A 23365-nucleotide genomic window follows, 5' to 3' on the forward strand; every position below is an offset into this window, starting at 1 on the left:
CACACTGTGATATGCACAGATAGAATAAGTCAATATGTAACACTTGCTGAGAGTACACTGTGGAGACAGACTTGCTGTTGCAGAGATGTAACGTACAAGTCTTGAGTGGCTCAATGTGAAATTACAGAGGATTATTGAGAGATGCTGCACACAGCAGGAGAACATGGTGTGTGTTATTTCTGCCTGCTGAGAAAAGCAAATGTTGATGAATTTATATAAATTGCTTCATCCGTGTGATGTTGCTCTGTGTGATCTGCACAGGATCATAAATTAAAAACCCTATTTTCCTCTTCTTTTCTTTGCAGGTTCGAGGTTTGATCTGCAGACAGGGAAAGGTAAAACAAGAAAAACCAAAAGCTTCTTTGACTCACTTCCAGATCTCTTTCTCTGCTGTCTTCTTCCTGTCTTCCTTTCAATGGCTGTGATTAGCTTGTTTTTTGGTGTTTGGACGGATGTAATAACCTTGTTGTGGAGACTTTTGGATCATTTTTGACCACACACACACACACACACACACACACACACACACACACACACACACACACACACACACACACACACACACACACACACACACACACACACACACACACACACACACACACACACACACACACACACACACACACACACAGTTCGTGTAGCAGGCATTTGTCCTAATCACAGTAAACAGAAAATGTGGATTAGTGGCGTCTTATGGTATCTGTCATAATCGCACACAAACATATTCTGAGTTTCCAGCAGTGTGTGTGGCAGGAGGATGTGTGCAGTGTGTGTGGCAGGAGGATGTGTGCAGTGTGTGTGGCAGGAGGATGTGTGCAGTGTGTGCGGCCGTGCATGTGCAACTATTGGTACAATAGAATCATTTTCCCAGCTGATTTCAAACACCAGGGCTTCATCAGAGATGTGTTGTGTTGTTTACGTCAACGTTTACTGCTGTTTTAAGTCGAGCTGTCCGGCCAGCGTTTGATCACCGTGCCGATGGTTTGCTTACATCTCTTTTAGGTCTATTTCTGCCAGATGGAGTCTGTAACGGTCGTCTGTGGCCGTCTCTGTAGATCCCAGAGCATTTCAGTTTAGAATAATCTCCACCATCTGCTGTCTCCTCCAATTTATTTTAGCACTTCGCATCTCTCCAGATTTATTTATCATTCTTTTTTATTTTCATTTGAATTTTTCTTTCTTTTATTTAACTTTTTTTTTGCTATTATCTGTACCAACTCAGGGTTTCAATTTGTACCATGTTCCTCCTCACTCCACTCAGTCCTAATCTCACCGCTTCTTCTCTCATGGGTTTAATTTTCTCTGTCGTTCCTCTTTCTTTCCATCCTATTTTCTGAGAGATCCTCCTCGTGCTCGCTCTTAGTGTTCCCTCTCTATCTGTCTAAATCTCTGGATCACCCTGAACACTCGTTAACATTCCCCAATTTATCCTCCCCTCTCCCCTTCTCGTCCCCGCCCCCCCACCCGACCACTTTCAACAGGCGGTGGATTCCTAATCTGGGTTTCCATGATCACAGACCACACCATCTGCTTTCAAACGGGAAAGACCTAACAATGTATTTTTTCACGATGTTGCGCCAGCTGTGTGTAAATTGCTGAAAAAATAGTAACCATGACATTCAAACTCCCCCTAATGAGGCCTTTTTTTTGGCATTTTAGCTTGAAAAGGATATATATTTGTTTAATTTCTGAGAATATTTAACCAAATATAACATAAATTTGAATAAATATAATATAGGGCTGGGCGATATGGACCAAAAGTCATATCTCAATATTTTCTAGCTGAATGGCGATACTCGATATATATCTCGATATTTTTTCTGTGCCATAATTGGGGTTTCCCCCAAAGCATTATAGCATAGCATCTCTGTTAGCTTCATTTTTTTCTGAGGCAAACCCTTAAAAAAACAGTCAGTTTTAATACAAAGCCTCGTGCCAAATGTCACACAGGTACCTTTATTAACAGAGGTCTGCACAATATCAAAATGTATAAAACAAATGAAATAAAAATAAACTGCCTGCATATATAGAATAAAAATGCTTCTTGAATAAAATAAAACAAATATCCCTTTCCTGCATAACAATTAAATTAAAATACACTGTGCAATTAATACAATGTAGACAGTAACAGGCAGACTTTTCCACTGAGGTTGACAGTTGTGCATCAAAACATTTGTGCAAATCTCAAATAAAACATTCAAGTCAATTTGTCACAAAATAAGCTATATCAAAATCATTAAAAAAAAAAATTAAAAAAAAAAAAAAAAAAAAATGTAATCGATATAAACGATATTGTCTCGTACCATATCGTGTTTGAAAATATATCGATATATATTAAAATCTCGATATATCGCCCAGCCCTATATCAAAGTAAAGGTGACACATGCAAGATTACTGCATAATTGCAATTTTAAGTATACGTATTAACGTACAAGAATAAATGAACATGTAACACAGCATAAAATAAAATAAATAAATAAAACTTTTAGAGGGTATATAACTGGATTCATAAATGTATATTTTCTTCGGCTTGTGTTTGTTGAGTGGAGCATGTGTTCTTAGCCGCCTGGTGTTGGAAATATGGTTTATTGAAGTGGAGATGCGTGTGACTTTCAGCAGTCGCATTATGTTTTTCTGACCAGTCATTTAGAAGATCTGTCTAAATTTTCCTCTTTTATGAATGTAGCAAATTAGCTGCAGCATTTACTGTCGTTCACTGTTTTCAGCGTAATTTTGATCTTTTTCAAACACCTAGTATGTGATTACAAGACTTTACTGCTCCCTTTACTTCTCATGTGTGACATCCCTGTTTGATGTCTGAATGTATGTGACTGAGAAGAGGACAACACGATACTCAGAGCACACAGAGCCACATTAATATACCATCTGATCCCCGCAGAGGTGAATGTAACGTGTTATATACACACGCTCACGTTATCAATAGATTCAGATTTAGAGTTTGCAACAACAATGAAAATACAGACAGGTGTGACATCAGGACCAGTGGCCGTCAGTCGTGCTCAGCACATCTCTGCATCAGCATACAGCTGGATTAACAATGACTGAATGGATTAGTGGGAAAGTGTGTGTGGGTGAAAATGATGGAGTCACGCAGAGACTGAATGACAGAACACAGTGGTAACGCCTGAATCAAGTGGGTATTTGGTAAAGCCGGATACCTTAAACAGATTCTCATAATACCTGCAGATCATCACATTTCAGCTCTGATGCTGATGACAAAATGCTGTATTATCTATATGCAAGCTCCCACTTTCACACTTTCGGACACGCACAGACACGAGCATATTATCATTTGACCTCAATTCATTATCACTCGGTGCCACAACCTCTTCCTCCTACTTTTCTCCCTCAACTGTCTTCCATTTGTTTCTGGTGACAGCTGATCAAATTATATTTAAAATCCTGTTGCTTCTTTTTGTTAGCTTTATCTTTTTAATTTATATATACATATATATATATACATATATATATATATATATATATATATATATATATATATATATATATATATATATATATATATATATATATATATATATATATATATATATATATATATAAATAAAGCAGTCTGATGATCCTCTTTTCATGCCACTCAGACTAAAACAGACTAAGACTAAAACCTTTCGCAATTCTTGTTATTTAAGAGTTTACCGAGCTAAAGATATGATGCTTTTGGAGCAAAATTATTCTTCTTCCTCATTTCTTTTGGAGCTCAAGAAACATGTGTGAGTGTGTTTTATGTGTTGTGAGGCCATTTATGCTCAAACAGCATGTTTCTTTGCGGCTGTAAATTGCTTTGAATTGATGTTAATAGCTACTTCAGCCATTTTTCTGTCAGACAAGTATTCAAATTTACCATGATCTCATTCTTCTCTGCTCTCTTATCCATACTGCCATAATTTGCTTCTTGGATTACTGTGTTTTTGCACTGCGTAGCGCTCTAAGAATGTGACAAATGAATATGAAGCATGCAATCTGCTTGACTACTCAAAGTGGTCCTAATTGAAACGCTGAAAAGAGAGCTCAGGCTAATCAGCTTAGAGATGTAGTTCACAGTTGACAGATAATAAAGAGGATCTTAGGGCTGAGGAGTGCATTACCACCCTTGCAATGAGAGTTCATATAACACCACGTGGGAACAATACAGGGACAAAGAAGTCTGGAAAAAGATTTGTGAGGCTGGGAGAAGTCAGAGTTCGCGATTACGAAATTACAACATAAAAACAGCGAGGCTCTTTCACAGTAATGAGACTACACGGGATGATCACTTTGCTCTCTTCATGTTTGCAGCGCTTCAGCAAGTGTCAGTTCAGTTCTCAGTTCTCAGCTGCTTTCACTAAGTTTTCACTAGGTTTTCAGCAACAAATGCTGGACAAACAATTCTCTTGGTTAAAACTAGACTTGCCACGACTTGGCAACGGTTATTTTCTTGTCAATGAATCTTTATTATTTTAGATTAATCTTATGATTAATCTAAATTATTTTTTCCCCCACTTTCTGATACTTCTTTCTGTGAAATGCCAACAAATAATACATTTTACCATTTTCACAATTTTTGAGTTTTTCAAAAAATGTAATTCATTTCATACATTAACTAAAGCAAAAGTGTCTTAGGGCATCATTTGGTTTATTCAGAACAATTTCCATGAATCTAAAATAACCAAAAAGTGTAGCACTGTTTAAGACATCACTTTGTGTAAAAGTCCATGTTTGTAACATAAATTCTGCCCAATGTTGTAAGTCCTGAATGGTTTTCCACCACAGGCGTTAATCGCTGCACAATTCAGGATGAGTATGTTTTATATTAGTATGAGTATGTTTTATATTAAACTTAAATCTTTTACCAGGTGATACCAGAAAGAGGGGTGTATGTTTACCAACCGTTATATTGACAGACAGCACAAACATGACATTAATAGAAATCAATGTTGTTTAGTTTTGAGTGCTCAAAAAAGACCCAATAGGCTGCAACACCTTGAAGCAGGTAAACTGTTAGCAATATCGTTTTATTTTTTACACCAGAAAATGATGAAGCCACGACTTACACCTGAAAACTATAAAATAACAACTACATTAATGCGTTTACTGCCACTTAATAATGAGGTAAATACTTATATTGTTAAAGTGTCGTCACTTTGAGGTTTGAGAACCACAGGATGTTTTCTTTGGAGGTTGTGCTGCTTTCATACGCTATTTTGATTTTACTGAGCGTAGAGAGCAACATTTTGTTGGGTTTCTCTTTGAAAAAGTCACAGACGTAATGCTCGACAGGTAAAAGTTTAATTTGATTAATGTATGCTACTGTGGCTTGCTATTGTCATGGTGTTGTGTATTTACATCGTTGCAGCTCTAACTGAAACCAAATCAAGGTTAAATGGCAAGGAACGTTGGACCTCCGTTAATTAATATGTAATGAAAAATCTGTGTAAAGAACAAATTAAGGTTATTACCTGTTATGCCCCAAACAACTGTCAGTGTTTACATGAACAGCATCCTGTAGGTTAGATGTTTTAGGCTGTCTTTACAGTAAGTACTGTAAATAAATCAACAAACAGGGGTTTACATCCCATATCAGTCGACCAAGAAACATGGGTCCCAGTCCTTTGTGGGACGGCCAGGTTTTAAATGTTTTTTAATGTGTATTTGTTGAATTATTTTCAGCGATTTTTAAGGTTTAGGCAGCTCAGTTGTATTGGTTGAGTTTGGATCCCAAAGCTACTTAAAATGGACCATTCTACAATGTTCCCCACATGTGAGCGCAGCAGAACATAACCAAGATGTCAGGTCATGGCAGGTCATGACACCACTGTCTTTCAAAGAAAAAAATGGGATAAAATAAATATTGTAAGTTTTAACATCTGTAAGCAACACATCAATGCTGTTGTATTTCTGTAAAAAATTACTAGCATGATCACAGAACATATGAATGTTCAATAATATAAACGTTTAATTGTTAATTTATAGTCAAGTAAATAACTAAACCTACTTGGCCATGCAAGCCAAGGGAATATTACATGTGATGCTGCAACATCTCATATTTGAGGCAAAATGTCTCATAATAATTCCAGTTTAAGAAGGAGGATCTTTTTTTTCTTCTTTTTCTGCTTTCTATTTGTTCTCAGTTTCCTATTAAAGTTTGTTATTTTTAGGCATCACAGTTTTATGGCTTGGTCTAGGCAATTAAACTGCTTGGTTAGGTTAAGGAACCAAACACTTAGGTTTAGGAGAAGTTTCTGGTACGTTTTATGCTAAATCACTGAACAATGCACATAAAACAATCACGCGGAAATGCAGCATTTGGCCAGAGTTTAAAACCTGCTGCCTGGCTCCTAATCCTAAAATGTGAGACTTTATATGATTGCAGGTATAGAGTTAAAAGATTTATTTTGACAGTTTTGTCAATTAAACTGGGTTCAGAGTTCAAAGAAATTGCTTAGCAGCATTATGGGATGGTTCTCAAGGTGAAGCAGTTGTAGAAATTATGAGAATAATCATAATAATAATATAGAAATTTGAATTACTTTGCAAAATTACTTAATATATATTCAGCCCATGTCAGTCTGCCCTATAGGACAAAGACTAAATATAGTCTAAGTATTGACTTGCTAATTTGTGAAGCAGATGATTGCACCTTGTTTCTGATGTGACCTGTTCAGGGGGATTAGTTCCACGCTGATCGCCTTCACCATGGCAGCACACTGTGGTATGCTGCAAAATGCCACAACCTTCTGCAAACTGTCTGTTATTCATCTGCTTCTCACTTTCATTTACTCTCAGCATGTTTGTCCGACCCTCCAGCCCAGCACATATGCAGACCACACACATACAAAATGTGTGCACATCCTGTGTTTATGAGGCAGACACAGGTCAGGGATGTGCGTTATGAGTGAAACGACACATGGTGCATTGTCACCTTTACAAGCATCTGTACTAAAATAAGGCTAACCGCAGGGAGACTTGAAATCTACACCTTAGTCGCAAATAACCTTGACCTCTCCTACCTTTTATTGGACCATCCCAAAGAACATTTTATAATCCTATTAAAGCTGAAACAAACACAGCCCATGCCTCTGTTATTGAGGGGTCCCTGTGATCAGCCGTCCCCTGCAAATGAACCTGCCCTTGCATCGTGTCATGCTGGTGCCACATGGAAGCCTCCAAGGTTGTGTTTCTATACACTTGACGTGTTGCTGTGGTTATAAACTGTCATCAATTGCGAATCCTGAAATGTGACACTAATGGACTATTCACACTGGATGAAAATGACCGCTGGACCAGCAGTAATTCCGAAACAGCCCCACATCTGTATTAGGAATGGGTGATATTTTACCGTTCACGATAAACCGTCAAAAAAATTCCTCACGATAAGAATTTGTCATCTCGCGGTAAAAACGATAAATTCCCGTTGATGACGTTTTTGTGTAAAGATGATTTATGGTTCTGCGTTAAATCCACGCACAACGTACGTGAAGGAAGGAAGGAAGGAAGGAAGGAAGGAAGGAAGGAAGGAAGGAAGGAAGGAAGGAAGGAAGGAAGGAAGGAAGGAAGGAAGGAAGGAAGGAAGGAAGGAAGGAAGGAAGAAAAGAGGAAGGGGAGAGCAGGAGGAAGGAAGGAAGGAAGGAAGGAAGGAAGGAAGGAAGGAAGGAAGGAAGGAAGGAAGGAAGGAAGGAAGGAAGGAAGGAAGGAAGGAAGGAAGGAAGGAAGGAAGGAAGGAAGGAAGGAAAGGGGAGAAGGAAGGGAGAAAACAAGGAAAGGAGGAAGGAAGGGAGAAAAGAGGAAGGGAAGAAGGAAGGAGAGATCAGGAGGAAAGAAGGAAGGAAGGAAGGAAATGAGCCTGAAAGAAAGAAAGAAAGAAAGAAAGAAAGAAAGAAAGAAAGAAAGAAAGAAAGAAAGAAAGAAAGAAAGAAAGAAAGAAAGAAAGAAAGAAAGAAAGAAAGAAAGAAAGAAAGAAAGAAAGAAAGAAAGAAAGAAAGAAAGAAAGAAAAAAGGATAAATTCCCGTTGATGACGTTTTTGTGTAACAAACATGGCGGATCTGAGAGCGAGATAGATTTATAGTTGAAAAGGTGGAGTTGAATTGGTATTTTTTTTATCGTCATTTTTATCGTTATTGGGATAAATGCCAGAAATTATCGTGATACATTTTTTAGTCCATACTGCCCATCTCTAATCTGTATATAGTTCTGCTCATTTGCGCTGGATGAGCGAAGTCTGTTTTATCATTAATCCCGGAAGTGACCTTAAGGCCTTACATTTTAGTAAACAATTACCTTTTGTTTAACATTAAATGTGAATATTGAGATAAAAGCATCCGATCAGACACTCAAGAGTTAGATTTCTGTGATTACATGTCACATTATGATAAGAAAAATAATCGGAAAATGTTTTAGGTTGCCATGGTAACAGTTAACGGCAAATGTAACGTGGTTGGAAGCTTTTGTAAGGTTTTGCACCGTCAGAAAGGGTTTGAGCTTGAAGATGAAAAGTTTCCTAATGCGTGTTGCAGCCTCATGTGTCGTCTTCTCATCTTCTTCTTTGTGTGAAGCTTAATGTTGATTCCTTTCTGTACAATTATCATGTTGTAGTGTACGGTAGTTGTAATATGATATCACATTCACACTATGTATCACAATTGCCAAAACTACACAGGAAAGAGGCAGAAAAGGCAACGAGAGGAATTTTTAGGAATAAAGATTCCAGCCCGCATATCACCAAATTACTGACGTGCATTCTGATGGGATTAAAGTGATCTTGTGACCTCAGTGTTTGGTGAAATAGGGAAGGTTATTTGCTGTGGAATTTTATACTTTACAAATCACAGACATGACGCATTCAGACGGGATTAAAATCACAGACCTTCTCCATGATTATCACAAATAACCGCAGGCGCCCGGATAATTTTAATCCCGTGTGAATAGGGCGTTAATAAGACTGCAGGTAGAGCGCTATAAGATTTAGTTTGACATTTGGGGAAATAAAGGGGACTTGAGAGTTGGACAAAATCGATACAGTTCTCATTTTTGACAATCAGTATGTGGATTTAGGAGCTTTGCACAAAGATAAGAGACGACATACTGCTGGGTTCAACTCTGAATTTTTATTTTCTTTCGATTTTGTACGGTAAAATATATTGACAAGCATGCGGAAGTGCTGACATCAACTAGTTAGATTGAAGGGAAATGAACTAAATGGAAATGAATGGAACCAGGGGAACGTTTGACTGTTTTTTATGCATCACATCAATCACCTTGACTACCTGTTGTGACTACGTGTCAGGTATTTCCATAAAAAACACAGCTGGAGAGGTTGGCTGGAGCTATTAGTAGCAGCTATTCCCATTACTCTGTGTAAGCTCCCTCCACTCTGCCCTCCGGACAGGATCAGGACTGCTTTCTCTCTGGTTGTGTGAAGCCGGCAGATGCCAGCCACAGGAACAGGAGAAGGAGGACAATGCTCATTAACTGCAACACCACCAACATGAACCATCGCATCTGCAGGGCATAGTGAGTTGGGTTCAAAGAGTAGCAGCAGTTTGCCATGGACTAACAAGCAACTCTAGTGTCTGCTAAAGCTTTACAATCAATATTGTTCCAGCAGCAGATATCCACGTTTGTGTGAAGTATTTTACTCACTTCCCACAAGTTTTGGTTTTGATGACTTTATTGTATCATATTTTTCAGAGGTTTATGTTGAAAGTCAGGGGTCTACGAGTGTGGAAAGCTTTCCTGGTGAGCATGAGGTCATGAAGCGGGGCCCGGGCTGTGGTTAGCGTCGGGCGGCCAATTTAGAAAGTGTTGTGTCAGAGAAAAAGGAGCTGAGAGAAATATCCAGAAACCGATCACAGACTGAGAGACAGCCTTCCTGCCTCTCCGACCAACCGATACTGGCCACCTAACATTTATTTCTTTTTCCATGAAGCAGTAACTCATTATGCATCAATGAAAGATGGTCGTGTGAGGACGAGAGGAAGACGTGCTTTCTAAGGACAGTCAGCAGATGGAGAGGTGGAGCTGGGGGAAGGAGTTAAAAAAATAAAAAGTTTGGCCTGTGATTGACGGAGAGAGGAAGGGAAGGAGTCTTGGGAGAGGGAGAGAAAGGCAGGAGGAAGTGCAGCTGTCCTCAGATGTCCGTCTCCGAGGGCTCAACAAGGAAACAACTTTCAAGTTTCTCAACCTTGGCATTTGGGCACCAAGAGGAGTTGAAAGATCTGAAAATCGCATCCAGAAATAAAAGCGCATGGACATTAGTATGGATAATGTTCTCCCACGTAGGTCTCATTCTGGATAAATATTTAACCCTCCTGTTATGTTCGTTTCTCAGGTACAGCAATGCCGACACCCTTTTACCTCCAAATTGACTGCCGGGTCAAACTGACCCGAACAGTATCTATGTTATATAAACATGCAGGGGGGGTTGCAAATATGTGAGATGAACCATTTTCATATTATATGTAGATTACACTAATTAAGGCAAGCAGAAGAAGTTTCATACTGAAAAAATACTTTTAACTATTTTTCCCAGATCTTCAAACTTTAAAACGGGTCAATTTGACCCGGAACATAACAGGAGGGTTAAATCAAATGTATGTTTGGATGTGCAGGTTTCACACTCAGCATTTTTAAATGAGTTTCAAATTGCATAATGACTTGGCCTGATAACTGTGCAGAAGGAGATCCACGTCTCTCGGGACACGTTTAAAACCGATCACCACATAATTAGAGAAACACAAAGGTGACCAGAAGAGATGAGACACTTTTTTTATGTCATTTTTTTTATTGTTTTATCGACTGACCTTTTAGAAAGTTGTGTGAGAGAAGCAGTGCGATCCACTCTCTCGCCACCTGGAGCGTTCTTTGTAATCACAGGCGCCTCAATGAGGGATTGACTGGGGCACTTATTGATTTCTGCTCAGTCTCAATTGTGGTTTTGGCACGCAGGGTGACAGCTACATCACCGCAGTGTGTTAACACCGCAGCTCCTGCGGGACGTGCAGAAAAGCCATGTGCCTCATTCATCTTGTCCTGACTCGTTACGAGTGCTCTGATTTCATGTCCTTGCCTCAGTCTGCCTCGGTGACAGTGTTTCCTTGCACTGATATTTATGCCTGATATCTGCATGTCACTGGTAATGAGGCCATTTGTCAGGGGGATGATTTTGGCCATGTTGTAGCCATTTTGCAGCTCTCATGCATTATGCAGAAAATATTGCACTCTTCGCGAGGAGAAAAAGCAATAAAAGTTGATCGTCTGTCATTCTGGGTGAATTAAAGAACCATAATGCACTTGCTTGATGGATAACTTTATTTCACAGTTATTGTTTTTTTTCCATAACGACACTTTATAACTCTCACAACAGCAGTTACTGCTGTGTCATTACCAAAGTCCATATACACATAAAATATTCATCTTTAAGTAAACTGGCACTCCTGACTTCTTTCTTATCAGACTGAATGAGAGAAATTTGCGATAAGAGTGTTTTTATGTGCACATCTGCAGGCCTGTTATACTCCCTCTGAACGTATTTGCTGCAGAAGAAGTCATTACTCAGCATGGCAGCTATCTTGCTTCTTTTTTCTTTCTCTTTTTTTTCCCAGGTGAAGGCCACTGGACATATTTTATTTACACCTTTCTGAATTATTCACAGAAACTGTTTCTGGACGGAGTTAGCCAGCTAACTGTATGGTCGATGAATGGTTGAGTTGGTCTAAAGACCCACTCGTTCCCGCTTGTATTAGTGCTCGCCTGCAGGCTGCACCACAGCTCCGGTGAATCCCCATCGCTTTCTCTTAAAGTGTGCAAAAAGTCGCTGCTTTAGCCTGGACTAATGCAAAGGGGTGGACTTGGCCTCTGAAACTGTTTGCTGAGGCTGCTCATTCAGCTCTGCAGGTGGGGGGGGGCTGTACAACTCTGTGTGAGACCACCTACCGGTATATTCTTTATGCATATTTGCTCGCCTCTTTCTCTTCCTGCATTTCTTTCATCTAAACTGTGCTTCATCCTGTTTCTTACTACTGTTGTTTGCTGTTTTTTTTGTTTAATTCTTTCATTCCTTCCTCTCTCTACCCCCTCGTCTCCTTACTCCCATCTTTTGTTGCTCCTGCTCAATTCAGTTCTTCATCTTTGCTTTGAAGTGACCACACGGTGAACCTTTTTGGAAGAGATCCCCCATAAGGCCCCAGAGTTTCCCCCAGGTGTGTGTTGTTGAGTGTTTGGTGTGTGTGTGTACTTGTGTTTGATCACTCGTGAACAAGCCACATTTGCCTGGAACTGGCAGAAATCTGTTGGCCAGGGAGTCTGACCTGTCACGGATGACAGGACGTTCAAACAATATCCACTTTAAAAAAAAGTCTGACTCGTGGCATCAGCAGTGTTGCAGAATGGGAAGACCGAGTTTTGTTTGAGCACAGGATGAAATTCAGCAGAAATGTTTTGAAACTAAACTGTCAGATTTTTTTTCTTCTTGTACTTAAAGGAGTTGAACTAGTCAGTTTGGACGGGGGCTCGCTGCAGCCGGTTCTCCAAAAACAGCAGTCATTGATCGCTCAGCTAAGGCTCCTTCCTATCTCCACACACACACACACACACACACACACGCGCACACACACACGCCTCACTTATTCTCCCCTCACCAAGCCTTCATGATTCCCCCTTTACTTTCTCTGATCTTTTGAACATCAATCCCTCATCCCTCAAAGCAAAAACAAGAGGGAATGGAGATGACAAAAAAACGAGATGACAGATTAGGTGCTATATATAGAGCCGGTCCTGCTCCGTTCCCCCTATTCATCTTCTCCTTGGGCCCTGAAGACACTGGAGACACCTTTTGGTTTCCATCTAGCAATGCAAATAGGCTCTCTCTCCTCCAACACACCGTTTGCAAAATCCAGCGGTTCCAGTCGCATCATTTTTTGCGAGTGGAGCCGGGCACCATGGGGTAAACATGTTAGCGGCGAATTCAGCATGTAACACATTCTCTGTCACAGTGTTTAGGTTGCCTCTACGTGAGTGTGAGTTGTCCTTTGTGATGGTATAACGATGAAAACGGTCTGGATAATGTCACATACGTGAAGTCACCAAAAGGCTCCTGCTCACCTAATATACTTATAGCATGAAAGAGGCAGATTACCATTACACAGAGAGTAATACTCTGCTCTATAGTGTCCATTTGTCTTAGCGGTGGGCTGTCACACAGCAGACTGAGGATCTCTTGGCCATTGTAAAATATGGATTAGTGCAACACTGAAAGGCCACAAATAATCTCACAGCCTTGCTTAGGGTTTGTAAGTTTAAGTCTTTTGTGCTCTGATGCCTCTTTATCGTTCTTCATGTTGTAAACCGATGGGATTTTTCTCTGCAGGTTGCATGAACACATTTGTATTGGGAAACGGATGTAATTACTTCTTCTGTTTTTGCTTTTCACTGTACTAATTTATTCATATTTGTCAAGCTTTGGTCTTTTTTTTTTTCTTAGATTGTATTGCAGTTGTTTTCAGTTTGTTTTTGAGCTTGAGTGTACATGCAGATATCGGTGGGGTTTTACATAAAAAAAAGACCTAAAGACGTTGATCTAAGTTATTGAAGAATACACAGAAGGAGGGCTCTATGAGATTCAGGTCCCCAAATGCCCTTTTTGTAAAATTTTAATTACATAATGATTATTAAAGAATTAATTATAATTCTGTGTAAAGTGAAAATCAAATAATGAAAATACTCAGACCCTTTCCATGATATCATGGTACAAAACTTTTTTGTTTGACTGTCAATTGCAATACATTCAATTAATGTATAAGTTATCCAAATAAAGCCCTAAATATTTATCAATGATAAGTTCTCAAAGACGGACTTTTTTTTTTTTTCTATTAAGTTCACTTTTTTGTGAAAAATCCAGACCCAGCTGTGGAGCCGGTTGCAGATGCTGCACTAATCCATCGTCTGAACACCTGGGGCCTCATCTATAAAGCTTGCTTGCGCAGAAAAAGCGCCTGAAAGTTGCGGAAGCTGCCTTCTACGCAAAGCCTCGGATCTAAAAAGAAAAAACTAACCGAAAAATCTGCTTATCTTTACGGAAACTCGGACCCTCCCGTAAGAATTTACTTAAGACACGGGGAACTGGCGACGCAGGCTGTGAGGTGGTGAAATGAAGCCAGATTCATGTCAAAAAACATGATTTTGAAAAGACGGGGGGACGTGTGTCCCCCTGTTGCACCGGGGAACTCACGGCGTTTAGCGCAGCAACAACGTGCTGCCACTCACTCGCTTTATTTTATTGTATACTATTTATATAGGCTACTTATTCTAACTTTTACTGTGACCACCAAATAATGTGGTTTTCCTGTCCTCCACATCATCTACAACATCTAGGTCTCCGTGAAAGTCAGTGTCACGTGCTGGACACCCTCTCATTCATCCTGACGCTTAACAGGCTGCAGGAAGCCACTGTGCATGCTCAGTAGGCTCATACATATGCATTTATGGGCGTGTAGAGGGCGTGATATGAGGCGGATTCACCTGCGCAACCTTCCAGCTGGACTGTGCGAACATTGCGAACAAATGTGCGTGCACGCGGTTTTATAGATCCGGATCTTTTTTTGCGCCTGCCATTTTCGGCTTTTGGGTGTACGTGCACTTTTAGTATGAATCCTATGCACTCCATTTTAAATGAGGCCCCTGAGCTGTTGATTTAGCAGTCAGTCTCTGTAACAACCCTCAACGGTGGTCATGAAGTGTTGGTAGTCACCAGAACAATGGGACTGTGAATACAACCTCACTGAGCTTTCTTTGAGGCGAGGGAGTTCAGTCAAAGGAAGGTGCTCAGAAAGAAGTCACTGCTCCTTCATATGACAAGGAGCCAGATGGGCGTCTGGTGAGGATGCCTGCTGGATAACTGGTCCAACATGGTTGGATGGATGTTATAGTGGAAGTACGAATGGTCCATAGCATTAAAACTTGCTAATAAACAAGCCTGTTCTTCTGTTTTACTCACATACGTCTTCCTCATCGCCAAGTCATCAGCATAATGCTGCGTTGCTTTTCTTCTTTAAGTATCACCTTTACTTTAATCTTATCCAGGAGCCGGGGATAGGAAGACAGAAGTACAGGTGCGCTGAACCTCCTTGGGGTATAATTCCTGTTTTCACTTATATTTACATCAAACCCAACGCCAAGGCCTCGCTCTATAGTCAACCGATCTAACTGTGACTCTGTGAAAATGAATGTATAGTCTTCAATTTCAATTGATTTTGTTCTTTTCTTCTTCTCATGTCTTTGCCAGTAGCATAATTTTTTTCATCTCCTTTAGATGAAACGCAAAAGTACGTGCCAGTGAGGGCAGGGAGAGACAAATTGGAGCCATGAAACTATTTCTTTTCATGCTGAGGGGAGAAGGAGAGCTCTGTTAGCCTTGCTGACATTCCACTTAATTTGATTCATTACTGCGTGGTGGCGCTTTTGTCGCCACATGCAAGGAACTGGGCCAGTCGTGGAGCTTTGAAATATCCTGATAGAGGACAGTTCAACCAACAGCGTGATAAAGTGGGAATCAAGCCCAGGACGAGTGGCTGTTTCCAGACCCGGTCTGAACTGCAGATTGCTTTTTCCCGCAATTTCTCACCATATTTGTGAAGCAATGGTGAGTTCAAATTGTCAAAACAAATTGTTAGTAGCATTTCATTGCTATCAGAGTCGAGTTGAAAGCTTTCACACAAAATGATCTGAGAGAAACCAGTGTAGTATTTTTTTACAGTCCAACATGGCGTGGTGCCCCTTTAAAAGAGCATGGCTTCTACCTTTAAAATCCTGCTTTTAATTGGAAATGGACACTATTTAATTAGTTTTCACTCCAACTGCTTTGCACAAGAGCCATGCTCACCCTTCCTTATGGTGCTTTTTTTATTTAACATTATCATTCACATTTTGATTAAAGTTGTGTCTGAGGACACTAAAACATTTAGACTTAATATTCTACGGAAGTTTCTGCTCTACTTGACCTATAGTTGTCAATATCTTTGAGTTCAGCTGCACAGGTAATTCATTTTTCTGCTTGTTATCATATCTTTTGCATAGAAACAAAAGGAAACTGTTGGCAGTGGAGTGTGTCAGAATATGTGTTTGATCCAGCTCGCTATTCAAACTGATCAAACTAGTAACAACTAGGGCTGTTCGATTAATCGATTTTAAATCGTAATCGCGATTATGTAATTAGAACGATGTTAAAACGTGAAAATCGTAAAATCGATTTTTCACTTTTAGGAGGGGGCGTTGTAACATGCCACCGGGCATCCCTCAAGCCAGATGCGGTAGACCGGCTCGTGTTCCTTGCAAAAAACTTGCAAATGTGAACAGCAAATGTAATGACTGACATTACACACCTCTACCTCCTTCATGGGTTGCATTATTATTTAGCATGCAAAGACCCAGTTTAGTTTAATTAGAAAATTTCTTGTTTTATTTAATTGGAAATATAACTTACTGTATGTTTGCAAGTGCTGATTTGCTGATTTTTTTTTTCAGAGATAAAACTTTATATTTTATTATATTTTTAAAAACTTTTTTTCAACTTATTTTACAGAGTTTTGCACTTTATTCATTCATTTTTGGTTTAATAAGGGCAAAGTTTGCACTTAAAGCCCAATGGGGCAAATGTTCAATAAAAAAACAGCATATTTGAAATAATTTCTTTGCCTTTTGTCAATTCACAAAATAATCGTAATAGTAATTGAAAATCGGATTTTGAGAGAAAAGAATCGAGATTTTATTTTTGGGCAAAATCGAACAGCCCTAGTAACAACTGTAAAAGAACTGACAGAAGGAGGGAATACAAATGATTATGTACATACAGACATACACCGGTGGAAATCCTTGGGTCCTGGTATCTCTTGAGTGGTACCTTAACACACTACACAGCTTTGCATCACTAAGAGGCAACTTCTCCCAGCAGGAGGATGTTAATGGTTCCACCCCAGGAATTAGGGCTAGCAGGTATTGACCATGCCTCCAAATACCTAATTTTTCCGGTGAGGTCCCACTATTGCTCATTCTTGTTCCCCGGTAGGCTAAAGCCATTAGAGTCGCAGCACAAACAGTAGTGAGCAGCTGGATTTCATATAGTAGCTAGTGGAAGCGTTTTAGCAGGATATTACAAATGTCATATTCTTGACTTGACTATTCTTGGCAGATCAAGCTTTAAGATGTGACAATATAGATGGAGTGACTCTCTTATCACAAACAGGAAAAATGAGCTGAATCCTTCACTCACCTGATGAATGTTCTGGGCCATGTCTGAAACAATTGATTCATCTTTTTTCTTTTTTTGAGTTTCGGACTTGACAGATTTCCCGTTTTGCGTGACAGGCAATATGTTCACTGACAGAACCGAGTAACAATATGCAGCGATGATATTAGTGACATGTGAATGGACTCAGATGGAAAGCACAGCCCAATCTGTCTCCATGACTCATGGCGTACGCATATGGTGCAGACAGTTAGTCATTCTTTGGTTTTGGCTGATGAAGTTGCTCACTCAATAATTCTGATGCTGGTCCAAAAATGGATTCTATCTTCAATGGCGATACATCAAAAAAGATTATATGTGCAAAGGAAACATTCAAAGGGGCAGTATCAGATATGACATGATCACACAAAGTTAATATTATCCCAACTATTTCTGTTCATGCAATTCTAAAATGAGCCACAGATTTCAGGAGTTCCCGAGTTCAAATCAGCAGAATGTTATTGTAAATTGTATTACCACATTAAACCAGAGCCTGCTTCTGAAGGGCATCGGTGAAAACGTACCTTTTAAAAGAAGCTCTGGCTCAAAAACATGGCATGTTTTGAGCCAGAGCAGCAGGACACATCACAGCCCGGGTGGAATACCTACACTGATGTAACATACACACAAACAAAGAACAAGAGAAACAAATGCCTTTTTATTCAGAGCAACCCCTCTTTAAGACCTAGTTTTTATCACTCTGCCTTTACTTAATGGTTTTTGCACAGAGGGCATGTGGTGTCATCAGACAAGCTATATCCCGGGAGGCCCACTGACTATGTAGCTTAAAATTGCAGAAAGGGCTCAGTTTTTTCTAAACATACACAATACGAACTAATAAAAATTTTACAGCTCATCGCTTAGCTTTTTTTCTGTACCGCATTTATGAGAGTATCCTAAAGGATTATCTGTCTTGCATCATATACCAGGATTCATGGATGGAGGACAGAGAAAGACAAGTTAGACCAACAAAACTGCCCCACAGCAAATGGATGAATCTGAAAGTTATTTACTTCATCTTGATTGTCGTGCGTAGACCACATTCATTTATCATGCTACGGTTTCATATGGCGCCACAAGTGATTTTGAACCTGGCTGTCCACCAGCTTCATTTACCAAGCTCCCATTTTCCTGTGCTATAAATCATAATCTAGCTACAGGCCACCAGGCGCAGAGCAAGGTGACACTCCACACGGCGATAACACTACAGGAGGTGGGAAGTATGGAGCGGACTAGCGGGGAAGAAGGGAGAAGGGCAATCATTTCAGAAAAGAGCAGCAAGATGGGGCGAGTGAGCGAGTGTGTCCATCTCCTCTACTCTCATTGCAGGAGGGAGATCTTTGATGTGAACTCTATTAGTATCTGACATGTCGTGACACAGCTCAGACTCGGCTCCGAAAAATCCATGCACAAAGCAAATATAAGACTCACAACCATGTTGTATCTTTGGCTAAGTGCAAATATTTGGATCACTGTGGGCGGTGTGGATTTTCATCCCAAATTATTCTTCAGTAAAGTAATTGTAACAAAAACAAAATTATCAGTGAAAGATTTAATGAAGATATTTAAAATATGGCATGACTGCAACAAAGGACCCATTTCAAACGGCAATGACGGCTTTAAAGAAACTTTAACAGCACATTTAAATTCCAAATTAGGCAAATTAATTAGAAGCCGGTAAAATAAGAATAATAGTAATTTTTTAGCTAAGGAAACCACCAGATTCAAAACTTTTCTTTGATACGATCCCCCCTCCTGAGCAAGCACTGGGCGACTGTGGAACAGAAAAACTCCCCTGTAACAGGAAGAAACCTCTGGCAGAACCAGACTCAGGACGGGTGGCCATAAACCTCCACCAGTTGGGCGTTGAGACGACAGGAAGGAGGCGAGAACAGAAACAACAACAGTAATAGATCATCAACACCGCCTGGGAAGAGAGAACACAGGTTAATAACAAGAATGTTATAAATAAAGTTGAAGAGAAAGACTCCAAAGGATAGATTTATCAGAAGTACTAAAGGACTTCTGAAAAAATACAGTTTTAAAAAGAGATCTAAAAGTACCTAGTGATGTGTGCGTCAGTACAGCAGGTAAAGAGTCCTATAGGGTGGAGATGGAAAAAGCCCCTGTGATCTGGGGGGAGGTAGAAGGGCAGTATTAGTGGCTTTTAGAGGTCAGGAAGACAAATACCAGGTCAACAGGTCCAACATGCAACCTCAATGGCTGGCCAGCAAGCCCAAATCATCATGCTACCACCACCATACTTAACAGTCAGTATGACGTAAATGTACTGACGTCCTCTGTTTGTTTTTTAATTTATTTATTCAGTCATGGAGCTGTGTGTACTTGCAAAGAACATTCTTTCAAAAGTTTTGTCATTTAACATCTGAGGTCTGTGAGTTTGATGTGATGTTCACTCCTTGGAAAATTGTCAATTGTCTTTAATGTTTTCCACTCTTGAATATTCCCTCCCACTGTAAAATAACACAAAGGCCCATTTCCAAGTTAAATTAAATTCCTACCAGAGGGATATGCAAAACCATTGTATGCTCTAAGATCATTGGTGACGTCCTGCCACTATGGCATTGTGACTACATGATCAATACCAGGAAACTGTCCAAACATCTGCTTTAATTGAGGAGATAACACTTGTACTTGATTAGCATCACGTCAGTGCTTCTCATGTTTTCATTCCCATGGAAACAGTGAGGATGCTTGGTTTGTCACACACTCTTTATGCATTTGGGCTGCTTTCCTTTAATAAATATGCATATGTTACTCATCTGAGGTTGCACTAAACTAATTTTATTATAATAATTTGTTTACAGTATAATTTGTGTACATTGTAAAGTAGATATTATAACTACCGTATACATAAAACATTAGTGTGGCAAGAGTACTTCATTTTTCTTCTACCTGCAGTACAGTATTACAGTTTGTTCTGTTACTCCAGGGCATGAAGTTGTAATTTGTAATAGTTTCATAGGGCAGATTTGATTAGATTTGCGTGATACTCTCTTGTGAGTAGCTTTTATTTGCCTTTCACAATACCAATAATTTATACCGTCTTCATTAGTCATCTCTCCGATACTGTATAATGAGCTCATCCAAATGTGAGACAAGCTTGTGATAGCAGCTTAAAAGCGAGTTGACTCACTTAGCATGGACTGCAGTGGCTCTTATTTCATGCATCATACACCCAGAAATCTAATTTTGTTTAATCAGTCAAATCTGTGGTATAACAACACTTGTGTGTGTTTGCAGTAGAGAAACCACGGATGCCGCTCTACGTGGCCAGTCCAGTTGTGTTGCATCACGTTGTCTCAACCAAACAAATATTACAATCTCAACTTTTATTGTTTCTCATCTGCGGTGAAAATCTTGGCTGGATGCAAAGACGGAGCCAGCGGGTTGTTGGAAGGTTTGGTACATGCATAGTTTTAAGAAGCAGAGGATGGTGAGGTCAGGCACTTATCAGCCGATGGATGCTGCTGTTGTTCAGTGTTAGGTAGGGGTGGGTATTGGGAAGGACCTCACGATACGATACGCATCACGATACTTGAGCCACGATACGATACACATTGCGATATCCCGATTATGCGATATCCCGATTATTATATTCTACATAGTTCACCGAAAAATTTAAAAATGCATTACACATCTTAAAATCCAAGTTGTATATATGTACATCAGATGATAGTGATGGATCTTAAAATCCGAGTTGCACGTTCATCAGATTATAGTGACAATTCATGGGACAAACTGAGTCAAAACAATGTTTTATTATAACAATACAAGCTAAAGTTACAACATATTTGTATATGTTTTTTATATTATTTACATCATATGAAATTAACATTAAATTTAGTATGAGGTTGCTTTAATTATGGGGCAAATGATAATAAACACAAGAAAGATGGGTACTAAAACCAAGGACAGGCACAGTGATCAGTCAGTATAGATATAAATCCATAAATAAATAAACCTCTGTCCATTATTTTTCATTTTTTAAGGACAGGCAATTGTGTTATATAAAAAATAAATTATAAAATGAAATAAAACGTGAAATAAAACCTGAGCTCAGTGCAGGGCCCTCCCAGGGTTGGTAGAGAGTGGCAATGCCCAGGACTGTCACTTAGGTAGGAGCACTGGGTGATATAATGGGAAAAAAAGCAGGGATAAAAAAAAAAAAAAAAATCGATATTCAAATTTTGAATATCAATATTGAATCAGCTGGAAAATTATCGCGATATATTGCCATATCGATATTTTTGCCCACCCCTAGTGTTAGGAGAGGCGCAGTAGGAGAGACAAAAGAACGGCGGCACAAGCGGTGCTCCCATTGCTGTTGCTTGTTTCATTTACAGCGGTAATGGGGTGTGAATTGTGCAGGGTCATCGGGTCTCAGCTTTTAAGAGGTCTTTATACACTATAGCAACACTGAATTAGAGCAGAATGTCAATATAGTGTCTTCCTCTTCACATATCAATACATTGACAATGTGTTGTTGCAGCAGTTTATTACATGGTGGTAATGATCAGTATATAAGAAAAACATCATTACAATTTATAAAAGCATTAGTGTCATAATTCTAATCATAGAACAACCATCTACACTGTTTTATTTTGTCATTATTTTCAGTAGGTGGTGCTTCACTTTAAATTGATAACTCGTGCCATCCTGTTGTTCATTTTCCTTAATAAAGAATGCAGAATCTCTTTTCATGTTAGCTTTTTGTCTTTTTAATACTCTTACAGTATCTGCCAGTGCTTCTGCAGCTCAAATATGAATGAGTCTGTTTTTCCGGCTTTATTTATTTATTTATTTATCTTGCTTTTCCATCAACAGAGGAAAGACATTGAGGGACTGCTGCTGCCCTCTCCGCCACCCTGCAGCAGTTCTGTGACACAGACTAACACAGACGTACAGACGGCGTGTGAGCAGTGACTTCCTGATGTCGGTTACAGATGGCCTGTGCCATGCCGGATTAATGGTGATACTGGGAGGGCGGGAAAAAAAAAGCAGAGTCACTGAAACCAAAACAACAGACATGCTAGATGGATGGATGGATGAGTGGATGTGTTTGAATATGTGTGTTTTTTGTCGTTGTAAATTTCCTCTCCAGCCCGTTTTTTAGGTTTCTAAACGTTGCCAACCAGTCCCACACATTCAAACCACTGATTTAGTTGATTTAGTGCCTTCATTTAAAATGTGTTCGGAAGAAAATTGTCAACATTTCAATTAATGGTTGAAGTAGTTAATATGATCAGCAGGGATTTTTGCTGGTAATTCTGGCTCCCTATGATGAGCATCAATGCCAGTGGGAGAGCTTTTAAATGTGGGAGCAGCTGATTGAATTTTGCAGGTTGTACCCGCAATAACACTTCAGATTAGGGCTGGGCGATATATAGAGATTTTAATATATATCGATATATTTTCAAACACGATATGGTACCAGACAATATCGTTTATATCAATTTAAAAAAAAAAAAAAAAAAAATAATAATTTTTTTTTTTACATTTCTTTTTTTATGATTTTGATATAGCTTATTTTGTGACAAATTGACTTGAATGTTTTATTTGAGATTTGCACAAATGTTTTGTTATTTGCACAACTGTCAACCTCAGTGGAAAAGTCTGCCTGTTACTGTCTACATTGTATTAATTGTACAGTGTATTTTAATTTAATTGTTATGCAGGAAAGGGATATTTGTTTTATTTTCTTCAAGAAGCATTTTTATTCTATATATGCAGGCAGTTTATTTTTATTTCATTTGTTTTATACATTTTGATATTGTGCAGACCTCTGTTAATAAAGGAACCTGTGTGACATTTGGCACGAGGCTTTGTATTAAAACTGACTGTTTTTTTAAGGGTTTGCCTCAGAAAGAAATGAAGCTAACAGAGATGCTAACAGAGATGCTAACAGAGATGCTATGCTATAATGCTTTGGGGGAAACCCCAATTAAGGCACATAAAAAATATCGAGATATATATCGAGTATCGCCATTTAGCTAGAAAATATCGAGATATGACTTTTGATCCATATCGCCCAGCCCTACTTCAGATCT

General features: G+C 39.3%; 1 protein-coding gene across 2 annotated transcripts in view; it reads left to right on the forward strand.

Annotated features, from left to right (window-relative positions):
• Positions 1-23365, forward strand: part of igsf11 (immunoglobulin superfamily member 11) — a 170371-nt gene that overhangs the window by 45121 nt on the left and 101885 nt on the right. For both annotated transcript variants that reach the window (XM_061720228.1, XM_061720229.1), the window contains exon 2: positions 306-335. In XM_061720228.1, coding sequence (XP_061576212.1) covers positions 306-335 — 30 coding nt within the window. The remainder of the gene's footprint in view (positions 1-305; positions 336-23365) is intronic.

This window comes from Cololabis saira, chromosome 4 (genome assembly GCF_033807715.1).
Source record: "Cololabis saira isolate AMF1-May2022 chromosome 4, fColSai1.1, whole genome shotgun sequence".
In the NCBI taxonomy this organism is placed as follows: domain Eukaryota; kingdom Metazoa; phylum Chordata; class Actinopteri; order Beloniformes; family Belonidae; genus Cololabis; species Cololabis saira.